This window comes from Caretta caretta, chromosome 1 (assembly GCF_965140235.1).
Source record: "Caretta caretta isolate rCarCar2 chromosome 1, rCarCar1.hap1, whole genome shotgun sequence".
Lineage (NCBI taxonomy): Eukaryota > Metazoa > Chordata > Testudines > Cheloniidae > Caretta > Caretta caretta.
Genome location: NC_134206.1, coordinates 97,909,372 through 97,929,868, shown reverse-complemented (window position 1 = coordinate 97,929,868; position 20,497 = coordinate 97,909,372). Strand labels below are relative to the sequence as shown.

General features: G+C 44.5%; 1 protein-coding gene across 1 annotated transcript in view; it reads left to right on the top strand.

Moving 5' to 3' along the window:
* Window positions 1-20,497, top strand: part of UGGT2 (UDP-glucose glycoprotein glucosyltransferase 2) — a 287,095-nt gene that overhangs the window by 46,586 nt on the left and 220,012 nt on the right. The window contains exon 8 of the mRNA XM_048853522.2: window positions 11,838-11,938. Coding sequence (XP_048709479.2) covers window positions 11,838-11,938 — 101 coding nt within the window. The remainder of the gene's footprint in view (window positions 1-11,837; window positions 11,939-20,497) is intronic.

Here is a 20,497-nt window from a genome sequence, read left to right as displayed (position 1 = left end):
TTCACTGTAGAATTATCTGTCTTCGATGGTTGTACAGTCATGCTAGTCACAGCTGACCTCTTAACTAAGATGACGTGCTTTGTCCCTTATTGCATGGTCCCATCTTCCCTGGAAAAAGCCCATCTCTTCCTAGAGCTTGTTTTCTGGTTCCATGGACTGCGGACCAACATGCTGTTGGATTGAGGTCCACATCTTGTCTCCTGTTTTGGGCATGAGTTTTTAAATCCTGGGTGTAAAACTCCTTACATCTTCAGCATAGCGCACGCAGACCAATGGGTAGACTGAATGGGTAAACCAGATCTTAGAGCAATAACTCCAGTGCGTCCTAAATTATCACCATTATAACTAGATTTCCTTGCTGCCAGAAGCCGAGGTCACCTACAACAATTCAATCCGTGCCTCTGCTCGACAGAGCCTGCTTGATCCCATTCATGGCTTCCAACCCTTCTTTCGGCCAGCATTGCTCACAGACTCCCCAGTCCCAGCAGCAGCAAACTTGGTCACTCATCTGCATCACAGATAACAAGAACTTATAGAACATTTGGAAGCCACCAAAGAAACCTGTAAGTGTTGTGCTAATTGATGCTAATTGATGCTGCACCTAGCTTTAGCACTGGGGAATCTTAAATCAACTTGGACTCCCAAATGAATCCTACCATTGAGTAAGCTGGTTATCACCAACATATAGGTCCATTTGAGGTTCTTGAGCAAATCAGCCGGATGACTTTCAGTCTTCAATTATCAGAGTCAATGAAGACCCATCCACGTCTCTCTTTTAAAACATTATCTTAAAAACCCCTTACCCAGGTTGACCCAGCCCACCTCCAGCTGCCATAACAGACTATGGGCATGAAGAATATATTATCAGGCAGATTCTTGACTCCAAGCAAATTTGGGGCAAGCTTTATTACTTGGTGTACTAGGACGGCTACTGTCCTGATGACCAATTGTGGGAACCAGCAGAGAATGTTCATGCACCAGGATTAGTATGGGACTTTCATTGGACCCATCCTAAGAAGCCCATTCCGAGGGTCCCTAGAAGGCACCTCTGAAAGTGAGGGTAACTCTTAGGAACTACAGGCTTGAGTTCCCTCAGCTGAGCCTGGAGCTAGCCAGCTCAGTCTTCAGGCTGGTTAATGACCCTAGCTGGGCTGAGGCAGAATCACCTGATTGGCTGGCCTTCCCAGTTGGTTGCTAAGGAGCCAACCATTCTGCATTTAATAGCAGTGGCAGGTTTCCAGCTGCTTAATGTTTACGCCCGCAACGGTGATATCTCCTGTGCCTGCCTTGTTCCCAGCGTCATTCCTAGCTTTGCTCCTGCCTCATTCCCACCCTTGCTCCACACCTGCTGCTCTCTTGTTCCCATCCATCTCCTGTCTGTTCCAGCCTTGATCCCTTGCCTGGCTTCTGACTCCGGCTCTGACCTTTGACTCTTGGTTCTTTTTATTGGCTCTAACCACTAGGTCGATCTCCCACTCTGACCACTAGGTCAGACTGCTTATGTCCCCCATCCATGATGCATGTCCCCACATATTTTTTGTTAGTTTCTGTTCTGTTTTTCTCATAAACATCTCTCTCTATTTGAACTACAAATATAAGCTAAAATCGCTTCTTGGCCTGACTTGATAACTACTGCTAGACTCCCATCTTCTGTCCCTTTTCATCTCCCTCTGAAATTTTGGGAAAATATAAGTTAACAGCATTGCATAGCCCATCTACACATTATGGCCATATGAGCCATTCTGTAGAGGATATCCATTCATGTTTGAGGACTGAGAGTTGGTATTTATCTGAAGATAACCATTTTAATAGATTCCTGTTCTTAGGTCAGTGCCTAATGCTTCCAACATACCCAGAAGTGATGATGCAATTGAAGGGAGAAGTCCTATACCTGGATACAACATCTCTTCATTTCATAGATTGGGTTTTGGCTGGCTGACATCCACTGATGGATACTGCTCCTTAGCATTGAAAACATCCTAGCTTGCTGGAGAAAGGACTCTACCAGACCTACTTAAGCTGCTAAATAGAAGAGGTTCTCTCTCTAGGCATTGGAGAATTGTCTGTCTCCCTTGAAAGCACTGCTGGCTAGTATCCTGGAGTACTTAACGTGTTTAGGCCTTTCCATAAGCTCCCTAAGAATGCACCTTGTGGCTATCTTTCCTCACTGTTCCATTCTGGAAGGCCCCATTGTCTTCTGTCATTTGACAGTGGCTAGATTTCTCAAGGGTCTACTTCATGTCTTACCACCAGTCAGAGACCCTCTGCCCTCCTGAGACCTCAACGTTGTTTTAACAAGTTTGATAGGATCTCCTTTTGAGCATTTGGTGACCTGCTCTTTGTACCACCTATCCATGAAAACCATTGCTTAGTGGCCATAACCTCACACAGAAGGATAGGAAACATTCAAGCCCTTACAGCGGGGTCCCCTTAAGTAGTATTCCACAGGAGCAAAATTACTTTAGAACCTTACCAAGGTTCTTATTTAAAGTGGTTTCTGATTTTAATCTTAATCAGGTGATCTGCCTCACACCACTTGGGAAGAAGCTAAACTTCACACCCTGGATGTTGTCAGATCTCTGTCTTAGTGCTTGTCTACACCACTGCTCATTTGGTAACGATAAGGTTACCTAGTTTGTGTTAACATAGTCCTATTTAAAGAGTTTTAGTTTGTGCCAGCAGCATCCACATGTTGGAGTTACAGTGCAGCATGCTGGTACAGGCTGCAGTTCACACCCCTGTAGTCTGAACTGTAGGGCTGTGTAGACATAGCCTTACTATCTAGAGAGAACAGAACCTTTGAGGAATTCTCCAAAATTGTTCCTAGCATTCTCGATCTCCACTCAAAGATTAAATGGGTCACAGACTGTATTAAGACATGCTAGGCAGTGACCCATTTAAACCCCACTTGGACAGGTTAGGACCAATTCCACCAGAGCTCAGGGAGTCTCTACTTCTTCACTGTGATGTGTCCCAGTTTCAGAGATTTTTAAAGCAGCTACCTGGAACTCCGTTCACACCTTCACTCAGCACCACTCCTTGGTAGAGGAATTCAGATCCAGCACCTACTTCAGCAGAGCTGTCCCGTAGTCAGTAAACTCAGAATACTCACCTCCAGGCTTGAGTTCAGTGCTTGTGAGTCATCAGAAGGGGAATACATGTGAGCAGTCACTCAGAGAAAAAGAATGGTTACTTACCCCATGCTAACTGTGGTTCTTTGAGAAGTAGTTTCCACTTGGGTTCCACATTCTGCTCTCCTTCCCCATCACTTTGGAATCCTTGATACTCTGGATTTTGTTTTTGTGAAGGAACTGAAGAGCAGTTGTCTGCCCAGCCCTTTGTGTCTTTGGCTGTGGGACTCTGGTGTGGCCCCAACAGACACTGCTGTTCAGAAGATTCTGATCTCAGTCCATCAGGCACATGCACACCAGAAGTGAAATACATGTGGACAACACATCTTGAAGACCCACAGTTAGTGTAGGGCAGGGGTCTCAAACTCGAATCACCAGGAGGGCCACATGAGGACTCGTAGGTTGGCCTGAGAGCCGCATCACCCCCCCCCCATTGCCCCTGCCCCCCCACTCTGCCCCTGCCCATGAGGTGCAGCAGGGGGCTGAGGGCAGGGAGTTGGGGTGCAGGAGGGAGTGTGGGGTGTGGCAGAGGGTTGGGGTGTGGTAGGGGGCTAAGAGCAGGGAGTTGGGGTGCAGGAGGGGTTCAGATTCCAGCCCGGCGCTGCTTACCTTGAGTGGCTCTGGGTTGGCAGGGGTGCGCACCAGGGCCAGGGTAGGTTCCTGGCCCCGGCCCCGTGCTGCTCTGGGAAGGAGTGAGCACCCTGTCCCTGCAGCCTGGGGAGAGGGGGAGCAGAGAACTCAGTGAGCTGTTCTTGCCTGGGTACCTTCCCTGAAGCTCCCATTTGGCCGCGGTTCCCTGTTCCCGGCCAATGGGAGCTTCAGGGGAAGTAACCACAGGCAAGAACAGCTCACAGAGTTCTCTGCTCCCCCTCCCCCCGGGGTTGCAGGGAAGCGGCGCCCGCCGCTTTCCAAAGCGGTGCGGGGCCCTCAGCACCCCGGGGTTGGCAAATCCGTGGGCCAGATCCAAAGCCCTGAGGGACCGGATTCGGCCCAGGGCTATAGTTTGCCAACCCCTGGCCTGGAGGTAGGCTGGGGAGGTGGCGTTCTGGGGAAGGGATGGGGGGGCTGTGGGGATCTTGGCGGACCACATGTTTGAGACCCCTGGTGTAAGGTAAGTAACCAGTGTACATGGCAGGGGCATGACTGTTTCATCAGGGGAGAAGAAAGATATCTTGGTTCTCAGGGTAACCTGTTCCTGCAATCCATACTCCTATTCCTCTACAATCTCCTCTGGAGGTTCCGAGGTTCTAGATGCCATAGCTGAGAGAGATTGTCTAAGGGTCTCATGGGTGAGGCTCGAAGCCTGAGAAGTGTGGAGGTGATATGATGCCCAGGGATCCCAGTACGGCCACTGGGTTGGTGGGATAGAACCTGGCGGTGGTGCCCTATGGTCGTACCATGGTGGGGGTAGAGCAGGCTCAGGGTATGACCAAGGAGCCCCTTCATAGCGGGAATCATAGGGAACGTGGGAGGAGTGATGGGAGACGACTTCCTCTGGCTCACTGTCTAGAAAGTGGAGGTGCATGGCAGGTACCGAAGAGAACTGGCAGGTACTGGGAGAAAACTCGGTTCCGAGTTCCTGGTTCCGAGAAGAGGAGACTCTGGTATATCAGATACCCTGAGTTCACCTGTGTGCCATGATTTCAGCAGTGCTGACCGCCCCAGTGCTAGTGGTGGAATGGAGGGAGTCTGGGATCTTGCCCGCACTGAACGTTGCAGTGCTGAATGGGGCACAGATGACGGTGTTGAAGGTTCAGTGCGTACCTGCAGCATTTTCTTACTGGAGTACTCTCTACTCCTATCTTTGTCCATCAATACCCTTGGCTCAGTACCTGTGCCCGTCAGATCCATAGGCACGTCAACAGTACCTGCCATTCCAGATCTTTGTGAGCCGTGGGTACTGGGCTTGGATTGTCTTGGTGCTGATGGTACTGAGCATGCCGGAGATCTTTTACGGCCAGCTTGGAGACTCACTGCTCTCTTTTTTTGATGTCTTTATGAGAGGCATTCACAGCTGGTTTCTTTGAGGGTCCTTGCATGTTGAGGGCTGTGGGGAAGACTTGCGCCTTCTGGGTGACTCCTGGCACAGACTGGGGAAGGTTGCAGGGCTGCCACCATAAAGATGATCTTCTGTCTCAACTCCCTGCTTTTCGAGACCTGGGTCTGAGTTGTTGGCAGAGACGACACTCCTGGGAAATGTGGCCTTCCCCGAGACAGCATATGCAGCGAGAGTGTTTGTCTGCCACAGAGATAGCCTCTTTGCAAGAGAAGCACTTCTTGAAATCCATATCCTGGTTGGGGAAAAGGGACCCTTAGCTGATGATTTCTGGCTACTCCATGACATTTCAAAAGTGGCTGCAGACACAATGCAAATACCTCTGGAGGAAGGAAAGGACACTCACCAAACTCCTTGACATCCTATATTCTTCCTCCTCCTCCTGGACCCTGCAAAAACTAGATGGCAAACCCCAGCTTCCGTGACGCCTATTTGGAAATGAGCTGATAAAAAATATTACGTTCCAGCTAGAAGGCGGGATTTCTTTTTTCCCACCCTCCCCCAACTCCATCTTTGTGGACAGAGTAAACTCCCACAGCCACCAGCACCAAATGAGATCCACCCGCATGATAGGAAGCACTTGGTTCTCTTCAGGAGAAAGGTCTACTCCTCTGTGACTTTGCATTTTTGAATTGCAAATTGTCAAGCCTGATGACCAAGTATGACTATATTAACTATTTGAAACTCAACAGTTTTATTGGTCAGCTCCCAGAGTCACAGAGCAACCAGGAAGGGCAGCTAGCAGCCAAAACAGGGCTCCAGTTAGCTGTCCATGCAGCCGATACAGTGACCCGGTCCATCTCTACGGCAGTGGTTATGTGCAGACAACTGTGGAAGACCTTCCCTTTGAAGGCATCAAGTTGTTTGCTGAAAAAACTGACGTGTCCCTCCATACCATTAGGGATACCAGGGCCACTCTCTGCTCATTACAGATCTATACATCCGGACATCAGAACATTTAGTACTCAGTCTCAACATAAATTCCATACCTCTCAGTACACAACTCAATGCTTTTATGAACCTCAAAGAAAGAAATCTAGGTTCTCCAGATGCAAACCATCAGTTCCACAGCCTTCCTTGTTGCAACCATCTACCCCAAAACTCCAATTTTGACGGATTGGTCGAGGTGTTGACATACCACTCCCCTGAAATACTACAGGTGACCAACCTATCCTCCCCATTCAGCTACCACCTTGCCATATTCCATCGCACTTGGGACCAATGCGTCTTGGAGATCATTTGCAATGGGTATTCCATCCACTTTACCTTCTTCTCTGCGCACAACACCCCTCCCCGTCCCTGTTCAGGGACCCTTCTCAGGAGAGTTTACTGTGACAAGAAATAGATTGCCTCCTCCAGTTAGGAGCCATAGAATCAGTACCTCAATATCTATGAGGCAAAGCTTTTTACTCTTGCTATGTCCTAATACCCAAGAGAAAGGGAGGTTGGAGACACATACTAGACCTCAGAGCACTCAACAAGTTTGTCAAAGCTCAAAAAGTCAAGAGGGCCACTCTAGCAACGATTACTCTAGCACTGGAACAGGGAGACTGGTTTTTGATCCTCAACCTTCAGGATGCCTATTTCCATATTTCAATTCTACCATCCTACAGATAGTTTCTCAGATTTACCCTAGCAAACAATGACTACCAGTACAGAGTACTCCCCTTCAGGCTATCATCGGCTCCGAGAGTGTTCTCAGTAGTGACCGCTCACCTGTGCTCCTAGAGGATCATGATCTACCCCTACCTGGATGATTGCCTCTTGAGAGCCTTCTCCGTCAACGAGGTTTGCTGTGTTACTAAAGCCACAATAGACTTATTCATAGAACTGGGCCTACAGATCAATGCCAAGAAATCAACCCTTGCCCTGGTAAAATGCCTGGAATTCGTAGGGCCGGACCTCGACTTGTTACAGGCCAAAGTGCTTCTACCCCACCACAGGCTCCTCTCCTTGGCCACACTCATAGAGACAGTAAAAAACAGCCCCCAGATATCAGCCAGACACTGCCTCCAACTCTTGGGGGCATATGGCAGCTGGCACAGCGGTGATACTTCATGCCAGGCTTCATATGTAGTGTCTCCAGATGTGGTTCAGCTCGGTCTACAGACCAAACAGAGACAGACTAGACAAACCTCTCTCACTGCCCACTAAGGTCAAAAGCTTTCTGGATTGGTTGAAAAACCCAGCAAATGTTTCCAAAGGGATCCCCTTTTCACAAACTTTCCTGTCACTACTTCTCACCACTGATAAATCCCTCATAGGATGGGCCATGCATCTAAATGACCTTACAACACAAGGAAATGGTCGTTCAAGGACACTTCTCTTCACATCAACCTCCTTGAGCCCAGAGCGGTCAGGAATGCCTGCACTTGTTTCCTCTTGCTGATCAAGGGAACACACGAGAGTTCTAACAGACAACATAACATGTGTGGACTACATAAATAGACAAGCAGGATCCAGTTCACGCTCCCTCTGCTCAGAAGCACTAAAGTTATGGAACTGGTACATCTCCCACAATATTACACTATCAGTGGCCTACCTTCTCGGCACACAAAACTTGATGGCAGACCGTCTCTCACATGCAAGTTCCCACATGACCATGAATGGGAAATAAACCCAGCAGTGCTTCACAACCTATTCAGGCAGTGGGGGACACCGACCACAGACCTGTTTGCCACTTACCTGAAGAGGAAATGTCCATGTTTCTGCTCCAGAGCAGGGATAGAACAGCACTCCCTGGGTGACGTTCTTCTTATTCCTTGGGACAAGAACCTTTTCTATGCCTTTCTCCCATTTCCCCTATTGTCAAAAGTCCTATTTAAAATAAAAAGAGAAGAAGCACAGATCATACTGATTGCTTCCACCTGGCTGAGACAAACTTGATATCCTTACCTGTCACAACTCACAACATACGCACTGATCTCTCTCCAATCCACTCTACCTCCTCTCGCAGAATGAAGGACACACTCTGCATCCCAACCTGAGGAGTCTCCGCCTCAAGTCTTGGCTCTTTCATGGTTCCAACGCATAGAAAACTCCTGCTTGGAGGAGATACAAGACTTATTACTACACAATAGAAGATCCACATCATGCCGTATGTACCAGCAAAAGTAGTCCAGGTATCAGGCTTGGTGTAGTTCTCAAAAAATTTCTCCAACATCTGCTACTCTTCCAAAGAGCATAGACTATATACTGACTCTTAAAAAATCAAGACTATCTCTCAGTTCACTCAGGGTCCACCTAGCAGCTATAGGAGCCTTCCACCGACAAGTAAAGGGATACTTGATGCTATCACACCAAACCACAAAATCATTCCTCGGAGATATAGTAAACCTTTTATCACAACCCCGACATCCCACCCCTACATGGGATCTAAACCTAATGTTGAAAAGCCTGACTAGACCTCCCTTCGAACTATGGCAACCTGTTCGCTTACATACCTGTCATTGAAAACGGCCTTCCTGGTGTCAATCGCCTCAGCTAGGAGAATAGGGAAAGTAGAACTAAAAAATAGAACTATCCTGTGCTCCCCCACCAAGGTGCACTGTTTGATTGAATAAGAAACTGTCAGCCCCAGGGTTGGAGGGCTTCAGCTGTGAGCTCTGAATGGGGCTGACAGCTTAGACTGACAGTTTGCTGACAGTGCGACTCCAGCTATGAGCCCTGCATGGGGCTGACAGCCAACAGGCGATGTAAGTAATGCAGTGTCTACAAGGATACTGCGTTGCCCTAACTACATTGATTACTCATGGACGTGAAGTTAAGTTGATGTAATGGTGACTTACATCAGTGGGAGCTTTAGTGTAGATGCTTACAGAGTTAGGTTAACATAAGCTGCCTTATGTCAACCTAACTCTGTGATGTAGACCAGGCCTTAATCAGGTCTACTCTAGAACAACTAATTAGAGTTGCAGTGACCAGAGTGTTGGATCAGCAGCTGTTGCCCAGCACTCTGTCATAATCCCCACTGCCAGAGCCTTTCCCTAGTGACAGTCTTTGACTGTAACGAGAAAAAGCTCCAGGAGTGGGAAGGCAGCAGAACGCTACACTGCCAAAGATAGCAAAGTAGACATGGGAGACGTTGCTTAGGTATGTAGAGACCCATATAGGATATACAGCGTAGGCTTCCGATGTGTAGTGCACTCTACTCTGCTAAGCAGTACCTCGCCATCCACAGTGCTGTTATGCCCGTGCTAGTTGGCATTCAGTGTTTGTACTGTACACATTGCCGTAAGTGTGGATCTACCCTTTATCTCATATGCATCGCATTTTGATTGCCTCATTTATTATAAACTTAGTCTCTGCAGTTATCCTTTTATTTTGTCTGTATATCTTGTTACCTTTTCCTGCTTGCTATCACTTTTATTTGGGAGGCAGCTTTCACTAGACCTACAAATATCCATTATTCTTTGCAAGCTCAAATCCATTTCTAGTAATCATTTTGTTTTGACATAGCTGTCAATATACCACCAATAATTTACTCTATAATTATTGCACCTGTTAACTGTTCAAATTCACATGACTTAGATTTATTAAGTAGGTCTTTAATCTAATGATTTATGGTTTCCTATGGTAGTTTATAAAGAAAATATGTCCTGCACAAGTGAAATTTTTGATTGAGATAAAGTATTCTTGAAATTTCTGAATGATATAATCTACTAGTTTGTATTCTCCTTCCTGCTCCTGTTGGAATGAGTTTTAGATTGGAAGTATCTCTGGACCTGCCACATGTAGATGTGTGGAGGAAATCAGTCTCCTGGATTTATGTTTAATGCCTCTTGCCTCCAGGAGAATTTGGAAATACTGCAACTTTCTTCTTCAATTTTCTGCAAGGTTGCCCAGGCCCTTCTAGACCAAAGGATTCAGGTGGCTTCATTTGCAGCATTATTGTTTGAGATTTAGTTTATTTCTGGTATCATGGAATGAAGGATGAAATGAACTGATAAAAATTTTTATTTTGTGGCCCATCATGTGACATGGTAGGGGTTACAAGAAGTTAATACCCTTGTTACGTAACTGGGGTCAGTATCCACTGGCTTCAGTAGGTATTTTTTATAATTGGTTCGGTTCTTATTGCTGTGATATTGAAAAGCTGAACTAATTGCTGAACAACTTTTAAAGTTAGGAATTCCATTGACAGCATGGGCCAAATGCTATTCTTGTACTTCAAACAGGTTCTACTGAAGCGAATGTCAGTCTCTCTGTCCACCTCTCTATTTAGTTTTATCTAAGGGCTTGTCTACACAGCAAGTTACTGTGCTGCAAGCCAGAGTGTAAATCTGCAGCACACCAGCTTGTTGTGTAGACAAGTCATAAGTATTTATAATGTGCTTATCACTGCTGTATTTGAACATTGCCAAAATGATCAAAAATATACAACTAGTATTGTGACGTGCTGTGAAAGGGGTGTACATGTGTTTAGAGAGCAGAATTTCTCTTTAATTGGTGGAATTTTTGAGGACTTAGACTCAACTTGATGGCATTTCTCTGTTTGGATATAATGTAATAACTTTTGAACCCCCTATCCAATCAATTCATGCATTTCAGGGAATTTTCTAGACATTCGTGGGCAGAACCCTATTGATTTTGGTTAAAATAAAATAAAAAAAACAAAGGAGAAAAAGGAGGGGCACCACAGAGCTGCTGACATGTGGGAAGTGGTGGGGTCATACAGAACTCCTGGAGGAGGAAATGGGGACCTGGTATGCGGTGGAATACAGAAGCATATTGGCCCTGGGATAGGGGTAGGAATTGGGTACCCTACCATACAGGGGAGTAGGGGGCACATAGAGCTGCCTCTGACATGTAGAGGGAAGAGAATAGTGGGGAAGGAGGGAATATGGGGAGCACAATAGTCCTGGAATGGAGGGGGATGGCCTAAGGCATGCAGAGGGAATGGGAGGCCCCCAGAGCCCCTGACATGAGTGGGGAAAAATGAGGGACCTTGCAATGGGGGGAGGAATGGGGAACACACAGAGGCCCTGTCATGGGGAGGGAGATTGCAGGGAGTCCCTGAAACAGAGGGTGGTAGAAGGGTGGCACAGAGGGAGCTTCTGAGCATGAATGGGGGAGTGGAAGGAACCCCTGGTATATGAAACATGATCCAGGCTGCAGAAGCAAAAAAGTGTGTGACCTTCTAATATATAATACATTTTGGGAGGTGACTGGTGAAAATAGTTTAAGAACATGTGAAAAATACAACCCTCATGTAACTCCATGGAAGGTAGTTGAGTTACTCACGAATGCACATGGCCCCATGTTTGCATTAAATCCTCTAAATTTGTGATCATTTGCCAGACCCTTAATACACTTAAAGCAAAGTTCATTTCATATACAATATCATATTGTCTATTTGTTAGAAACCTAAATTAGGTTCAGATAACCCATCAGTTTATTTAGGGTCTGAGCTAGAGAATTACTGAGTAATTTCAGTTCTCCTTGAAATCATGAATAGAAGCTGTGGGTGTTTAAAGCATTCTCAAGACGAGGCCTTAAATTGTGGCTGCATTCATAAATCCTCATCTCTGTTTATAGAAGTGTTAAATTCTTGTTTGTTACCTTAAATACAGAAGCAAGATAAAACTGTAAACAGTTTTGTATGTGATGGAAGGAGGTAATTTGATTTTTTTTTTAATGTTTTGATCTAGACAGATGTATCCTGACCTTAAAGATAATCTGAAGGAGTTCAGAAAACACCTAATTGAAAGTACTAATAACTTGGAACCGCTGAAGGTCTGGGAGCTACAAGGTATATATTTAGTGTGCTATGTTTGTTTGTTTGTTTGTTTTTGTTTGTGAGTTGACACTCATATTGTTTAATTGTTCTTTGCTGTATTGGTGATTATAAAAACTATACCAAAAACTACTTTTATTCTTCAAGTGCTTGTCCCTATGTGTGATGGACTTTAGGTTGCACATGCATCCCAGGACCTGGAGATATTTCCCGAGCAGTGTGCATCTGGTCCATGCCTACACGTCTGCCACCTCAGGCTCTGTACCAGGGAAATGAAGGGAGCTGCTGGTCTGCAATAAGGTTCCTCCTTACTGCTCTTGGGAGCTTCAGGGTTCATGCTGACTTTGTAGCATTTCTCTGTAAATAGTTTTATTATTTTATAGTTAATTAGTTATGGGATAGTTGTACAGGTTTGGTTCCCTAATTCTTGGAACCACCCATACAGCATTGGGAATGGTATCTGTATACGCGTGCACACACACCCCATCACCCCAGACCTGGTTCTCTTCATTTGTGGGAAGAGTATGCCAATGACCCCCAGCTTTAAAAGCTGTATCACAAGCTGGTCACAAGCCCTTCCAGGTCACATACTATCAGAACGCATGTGTACTGCCTGGAGAAAACTAATGTCCCTTCTAGGTGCAGTATGTTCATGTCCTTCTGGAGTAGAACCAAGCAGCTGAGTGGGTTCTGACTCCGAAGGTTCCTTCATGAAGGCAGGAAAAACCTGTGGCTGAGAAGACTCCCTTGCCTGAAGAAGGTAAGAGTGGCCCCTCTTCTCTGGTCCAGAGCAGTTCTAAGACTTCCACCCTGCTCCCCCTGGCTCCAAGTGATTCAGGAGAGCAGAGCAAGGGCAGGCAGGGAGAAGGGAGACATAAACATTCCCACTAGCACAATAAGGAAAGTTCCCTTCCAAGCCCTGTCAGAAGAGGTAGAAGTCCCCATCCTGTACCAGGTCATCAGGAAACTTCATGTTCAGGAGTGGGACCATCTGGTAATTGGAGGGACTGGAACAGGGTTTCTTCAAAGGGCAAAACTGCACCACCCTCTGGTACTGGGACTGATACCTTGGCACACAAGTCAACCACATTGGTACCGCCAAATCTGGCACCCACTACTCAACAGCTCGAGTCAAGGAAATGACCCCATCTATTCTGGATTGTGTCTTGGCACCAGAGGATCTCATGTCACGAGTATTCTCTAGAGCATAGTACCTGGTACCAATCTCTATGCAGTACCCCTCTCTATCTCTGTCTTCGAGTAGGGTTTGAGCCAGACTGTCACTGGTACTGTTGATGAGTAGAGGCAAGTCATCATCACCTTCTCCAGTACTGAGAGCTCTCCCATTGAACCCTGCTTCCAAATCCTCTGAGTAAGAAAAGGGCTGTGGGAGACACCCATCACCAGAATATGCTCCAAGGGGTCCCTTGAGGTTATTGAGCCCAGTCTGACTGTCAGGAATCTCCAGGATCTCATGCCACTCCTATGTGAAAAAGTATTCTCCCTATACCTGTTGGTACCCAGCACCCTGGGGCCCTGGACCAAGAGGCTATGTGATTCCACAGGGGTAGTACTGGGGCCCAGAAGATCCGTGAGACTACCGCTGAATGTACCCATGTTGTGGGACTTCGGACCCAAGGAGATCCATGGTTCCCAGAGAAGGGGAAGAGCATCTTCGCTTCCTCAAGATGTACAATAATAGCAGCATGAGGAAGAGGAACAACAGGAACAGAGGGACACCTAACCAGTGACCTTGTTCTCCCCTTCTCTATGTGATGTCCTGATGAGTCAGGCCTTCCAAACTTAAAAGGGGGACAGAGTCACTACAGATCCCCCTGGAAGAGAGGAAGCCCTGCACAGATTGCTGGATATCCTTCATAGCTCGGACTGAGTAGAGTGGCCCTTCCATTAAAAAGGCCATTCTTCAAACCACCAAGACACTTTTCCATTGTTCTACCAATATCCATGTGGGCTGAAAGAGATATTTCAAATCTGTGCAGGTGTCAGAGTACCTATTCTCTTAGCCATCACCTAACTCATTGGTAGTGTTAGTGGCCACCAAATACAGCAGACAGAGACAGGCCAGGTCTGTGCTGCTTGAGAAAGAAGTGAAGAGGGTAGACCTCGTTGGGAGAAAGATATATTTCTTAGCCTGCCTGAAGTTTCAGGTCTCAAACTGCCAAGTGTTGAAGATCATATGGTTTTACTGTCTAAAACAGATTAGCAGATTTCACCTATAGGTGTCCCAGGGCATTAGAGACCAGTCCCAGGTCCTGATTGACATGGGAAACCTGGTGGCTAGATTGGCCCTTCAGGCAGAAGTGTATTATTAGTCTTCGCTTTTCTGCCAAAACCTGGGACTTGAACCTAAATCCTGTCTAAGTCTCTCTTTGAGCTTCTGGTAACCTGCTCTCTGCTACCGCTTTCTATGAAGCTAGCAGTTTGGGTTGTAAACCGTTGTCCAGAAGAGTTGGGGAGCTAGGGGTGCTTATGGTAGATCCCCTCCATACAGTTTTCCACACAGAGGAGGCATTTTTAACAGCGAGAGTAATAACAATTGGAATAATTTATTTGGAGTTGTGGTGCATTCTCCATCATTGATCATTTTCAAATCAAGATTGAAAGCTTTGCTAAAAGATTTGCTCCAGGAGTTATTGGGGAAGTGATGCTATGCAAGAGGTGAGAGGGATGATCATGATGGTCCCTTCTGGCCTTGGAATCCATGAATCCATGAAACTGCATCCAAAGTTCATCCAGAAGGTGGTGGTGAACTTTCTTATCACCCACAGTATCCACTTAACTATGTTCTATCCCAAACCTCACTCTCGTAGAGAAGTAGTAGTGTGACACTCATTGGATGTACATAAGGCTCTTGCCTTGCATTTGGAAAGGACAAATCATTTCAAAAGTCTCATAAGCTCTTTCTATCATTTTTGGAACAAACAAAAGGAGATTTCTACCCAGAGGCTGTCAAAATGAATCTTGGTAGCATCCTGCTCTTCTGTGAGATGAACTTTGAAGTGAGAGCACACTTGACAAGAGCTCAGGCAGTATCGGTAGCTTCCTTTACAGACATACTGTTTCTGACATTTTCAGAGCAGCAACCTGCAGCTCTGTTCAGTTTTGCTAGACTCTACGCACTGGTGCAAGGAGATGCCTTCAATGGCTCTTTGGGCAGAACAGTTCTGCAGCTTTTTGTGACATAGGACTCCGGATACCCACCTTCTTGACAGAGAGACCACTTGTGAATCACCTGAAGTGCACGGCACATAGGGAGAAGCACTTGAAGAAAAAGGATGGGCTATTCACTTTGTGGTAACTTGCGTTCTTCAGTGCGTTTTCCCTATGTGTAGTGCACCACTCGCTCTCCTTCCTCACTGTCTGGTTTCTCCTGCTGGGGTTTAGAGCTAGAGAATGAACTCAAATAGCAGCTGTCTTTATTCCTTCAGTACGGAGTGCGAGAAGAGCGGGGACACATCTGTGGACCAGATAGACACTGCTAGGGAAAAATCTGTGGTCCCAGGCATATGGATAGCATGTGCAACCTGAAGTACATTACACGTAAGGACAACATTGCCGTGCTGTCTGGAATGAGTCACAACTGAGAGAGCTAATCTCAGGTCTGACTGTCAAAACTGGGCAGACACTCCCAAACTGGTGGTATATTCTATAGTTAGATTTAACCAAACCAGCAATAAATGTGTGCTCCTGGTTCACTATACTAGCTTCCCATGGAGCTAGTATCAGTCCCCTTAGACACTTCAGCCTATGATACCACCCAGACCAACTGGACTTATGTGATGAAAGGTTATTAAAACCAGAAGTCACCGCACATTAGATTACTCCCAGCTCCAAAGAGCCAACACTTACCCGAGGATAGAGGGAGCTTCCAGGCAGCAGCTGTGGTCTCAGCTTGCTGATTAACTTAACAAGGTAGTGCACGTAAGAGTGGGGTCAGTGTACTTAAAGGGGAAATGTGCATCCCACACCCACACACACACACAGAGTTTGTGCCTCTGTCTGCCATGCTGTCTCCCCTCCCTCCATTTGTGCTGCCTTGTAGAGTGTGAGGCTACATTAACAACGAGTTAACCCTTGAGGGCTCAGCCAATTGCTAGTTCATCATTTAGCAGTAAGGCATCACCTGGGAAATATCCCACCCTCTGACTTCACCACCTCAACCAAGCTTCACAGTCATTGCTGTGTACTGTATTACATTGTTTAAAACTTATACTGTGTGGGTGTGTGTGGGGGGGGTTAGGTTCCAGGGAATTTTTTTTTAGACTATTTTTTTTAGACTATATATAGTCTTTTGTCTGGCAAAATATATATATATATATTCCCTGGAACCTAATCCCCCCCTCCCCCATTTACATTAATTCTTATGGGGAAATTGGATTCGCTTAACATCGTTTCGCTTAAAGTCGCATTTTTCAGGAACATAACTACAGCGTTAAGTGAGGAGTTACTGTATTGGGGACCTTAGTCCTTTGTTCAAAATTTTCCTTTTTAGAGTTCATCAGTTCAGACATGTGGTAAGAAAGAGGTACCAAGGGGTCTTTCTTTCCCCTGTTTATATCTTGACCCTTTTTCTGGAAAAAATTCTGGCTGTGAAAAGGGGGTCAGGGAGTTCATCACTTACCTGCTGGCTGAGACAACTTCATTCAAACTGCAAATTTTTGCCTGCATCTTCTGTGTAGTATTTGTTGTATGAGATGTCTCTGAGACTGACCAGCAGGAGTGTTTGTTTACAGTTTCTTTGTCTTTCCCGGAGAGCTCATCTGCAGGTATTTCTCAGACTTACAATATATTTGAAATACAAGCATATAGCAAAATTTCATAATTTCGTACACAATGTCAATACACACATTATAACAAGATAGTAACATCCAGCAGACCACATCTTTTCCAGTAAGAAAAGGAGTACTTGTGGCAACTTAGAGACTAACAAATTTATTTGAGCATAAGCTTTCGTGAGCTATAGCTCACTTCATCGGATGCTCAAATAAATTTGTTAGTCTCTAAGGTGCCACAAGTACTCCTTTTCTTTTTGCGAGTGGAGACTAACACAGCTGCTACTTTGAAACCTGTCTTTTCCAATGATACCTGACAGGGCATACTTTGTATAAGATTTATCACCAATTTTGTAAAAGTGGTGACCACACTAGTGTACTGTAGTGCCCTTTTATACAGCATCACGAATACATCTTGAAGAACTCCCGTTACAAGGTGAGTAACCCATCCTTTCTGAAGAGTTCACCTTTCATGGAAAGGTTAGTATTATTTCAAACAGCATACACATGATGTTCTTATTTTAGTAGTAATAAACTAAAGGAATGTTGCAATCACTTTACACTATAGAAAACTATAGCTATCTCCAAAAGATAAAATTGACCTATCTTTCTGCCTTACAGTTTTATTTAAGGTATTAATTTGGTAAACTTGGTTTCTGAACTTTTTTTTTTTTAATATGAAGTCAGACCGAAAATAACACCTCATCCTCACCATCAGGTCAAGATAAAATACAGAGAAATACATCTCAGGTTCTGTTCTGTCTCTTATAAATTCTGTTTTGTTTTTGTTTTTTTTAATAAAACCATTGCAAGTCTTACTGATAATTTTTTAAATGGAACATCAGATGAAAGAACGCAAGCTATTTAAAAACTTCCTTACAAAAAAGAATGGAGGGACAGCTGTGAAGAAGTTGATTTCTATGCAGCTTCCATACTGATGACCTATAGGAGGATATTTTATGGCTGAAATGCAGCTTGAATTGAATTATAAATCATTGTAGAACTGTGGTTTTCCCTCTTACAGTTTCTAATAATGTTGTGCAGGAGTAGGTCAGAGGTAGTGTCACTGTAACATATAATCTATTACTTTTATCACACCTATCATATGTTAAGAATGTGAGAAATTGACTGTAAAGCTTAGAGAAGATTAGAATTTTTTTCTACATGATTCTAAAGTTTATACAATAGGGATGTGTGTGTACAGTATGCTTTATATAATAGCTGATAAATGATCTTTTACTACAATGATAAATAGTTTAACAATTTATTGTTTGTGAATATGCCAGATTTAAAACATACAACACCCTAAACACAAAAAGCTTATCTTCTTCAACTGTAATATCAGTCTCTAAATGTGTAAAATTTGGGCCAGAAGGAAATGTGTGTTTGGGGGGAGGGCAGATTTGTGAGCAAGAGAAAGGAGTGTTTTCAAATGAAAATAAACAGCCCTGTAGAGAAATATAGTTGCTTGATAAAACTGGAATATGTTAACTATAAATATCACATCACATTTTGGCAGATACACGTACATCATAATCCAGTTTGTTTGAAGGTCTCAAACCCTTTGGTAAACAGGGATTTTGCTGATATTTGTGAGTGGGTAAAGGCTTTGAAAAGGCTACTTTCCAGGTTCAAACTTTGTAGCACAGTGAAGATAAGGCCAGCTGGCCCAGATAGCTTGAGTTCTAATCTCCAAAGCCTTTTTCCCACTTTGGAGGTTACCCATCCACATACTGACCAACTCAAACCCTGCTTTGTTTTTTAGCTCTGCAAGATGGCAGCACATAGCAGCCAGATGATAGGATAATATTCTTATTTTTAATTGAAGTGAGGAACAAACAAATAGGAAGGAATTAAACCCAGGTCTCTCATATAAAGATGCAGAGCATTGCTACTAAGCAAGAATTAAAACCTGTTGTGATAGTTACAGGGCTAACTGCCCCTCTGACCACTTTATGATCTCTCTGAGCATATTTCTTCAGGTGTTCGGCCTCCTGTGCTTATCTAACCTGGAGTGGAATTTTGCAGTTCTCCCTCTCTCTACTAGACTGGGCCCTGGGCTACAGTACCTTGTAGCAACCATTCTTATCCAGAAGGTCCAACTGAGTTCAGGTACCTGATGCTCTTCCCTTTCTGAATCTGTGACCAATGGTATATGGTGATCAGACAGCCTTCTTATAACCAAAGTATTGTTTATTTTAACAGTAGAGAGAAGATTTTAAAGCAGTCTACATGCATGTCTATCTCATCTAGACAGACTAACTCCTTCAGATACGCCTGAGGTATTGTGTGCCTGAGGCCTGGTCTATGCTACACGGTTAGGTCGATGTAAGCTGCCTGGAAGTGGAAGTGTCTTGGCTTAAATTTGGCTCCTGCCGACGTAAGTGCCTCTCTATTCCAGTTTAGTAACACCGCCTCCCCGAGCAGCATAGAGTCATGGTCAATGTACTTAGGTTGACCGTGTCAGTTGCTTAGTGTCAGACACTGTGTTGCTTGCATCGACTGTTATTAGTCTTCAGGTACTGTCTCACAATTCACCGCACTGACAATACAATTGATAAAGTGCTCCTGGTGAGGACATGCATCACTGACACAAGGAGCCAAGTGTGCATGCACACAAGTGAGTTAATAACTGTGGTGGCTGTATGCCGATGTTTAAATTAGATCGATATAATTTTGTAGTGTAGACCTGGCGTCAGTGTAGTTCCCCTGAACAGATACCCTCCTCCTTTGAAAGCATGTTCTTTCTTTAGTCAGCCAAGGTTCTGTTGATATTTTGTGTTTACAGGCCTTTACCTGTCCTTGCTCAAAAGAGTCGTTTTTGGTTAGCTGGAGGCAAGGCAAAATCTTCAAAGCTAATAGTCCTGACATTATCCCTTAATAACTCTCAAATTTTTGTGGAGCGATGGGGCTTATCATAAGTTATTCTCACCCTTCCTGCCCGTTTTCCCAGACATCTTCCTGTTGTATTAAACAAATATATTCATTCAGAAAATATCTCAATAACCAGGCCAACATACAGTATTAAATTATGACAGAGTAGCTCTAAATCCATCACATCTGCTGTATAAAATCTGTCATGATAAAGTTATTTAAGAATGGAAAATTAGTAAGAGCTGACATTGTTCTTTCTGGGAAGCAACAAAGCTTCATCTTCAAGCACTATTACCTTAACATCCATCAGAGAATTAGTTAAGCATATGCCTGTTTAGCCATTATAATTGGAGAAAATCAGTTGTTTCTGAATTAATAAGTCTTTCTGTTTTCACATTAATAGCACTTGCCTGATCAGTTACCTGTTAGGATTCCCATAATATCTTCAACTCAGGATACATTTACAGTAGGAAATCATTGTTTTAGTTTATTTATGTGTTTGTTTCAAACTTGCTTAATAGAAAGTAGAACATTTGTTATGGGTTGTTTCAGAAAAAGAGTATTGTGGAGAAGTGTGCTTACTTAATAAAAGAGCTTTCCTATTTAGAGCATTGTGTTTCAAATGATCATTCTCCATTAAGGCTAAAATAGATTGGGCAGCAGAAGGTGATGTTAAAGAAACATATTGAAGAAAAATAAATTTTAGCACTTGAACATTCAAAATGCTTGGGGGAGGCTCATATGAGCAACAAATGTGATATTTGTCAGGGCTTTAAGCCTCATTCTAAAAAAGGACAGCCAAATTAAAATATCTGCTGATGGAATGGTGCTACGTCTTCCATCTGAACAGTCTACCTCGGTCAGGGTACTGAGCACCCCAGAATCTACCATCTATTTCTGGAACGAC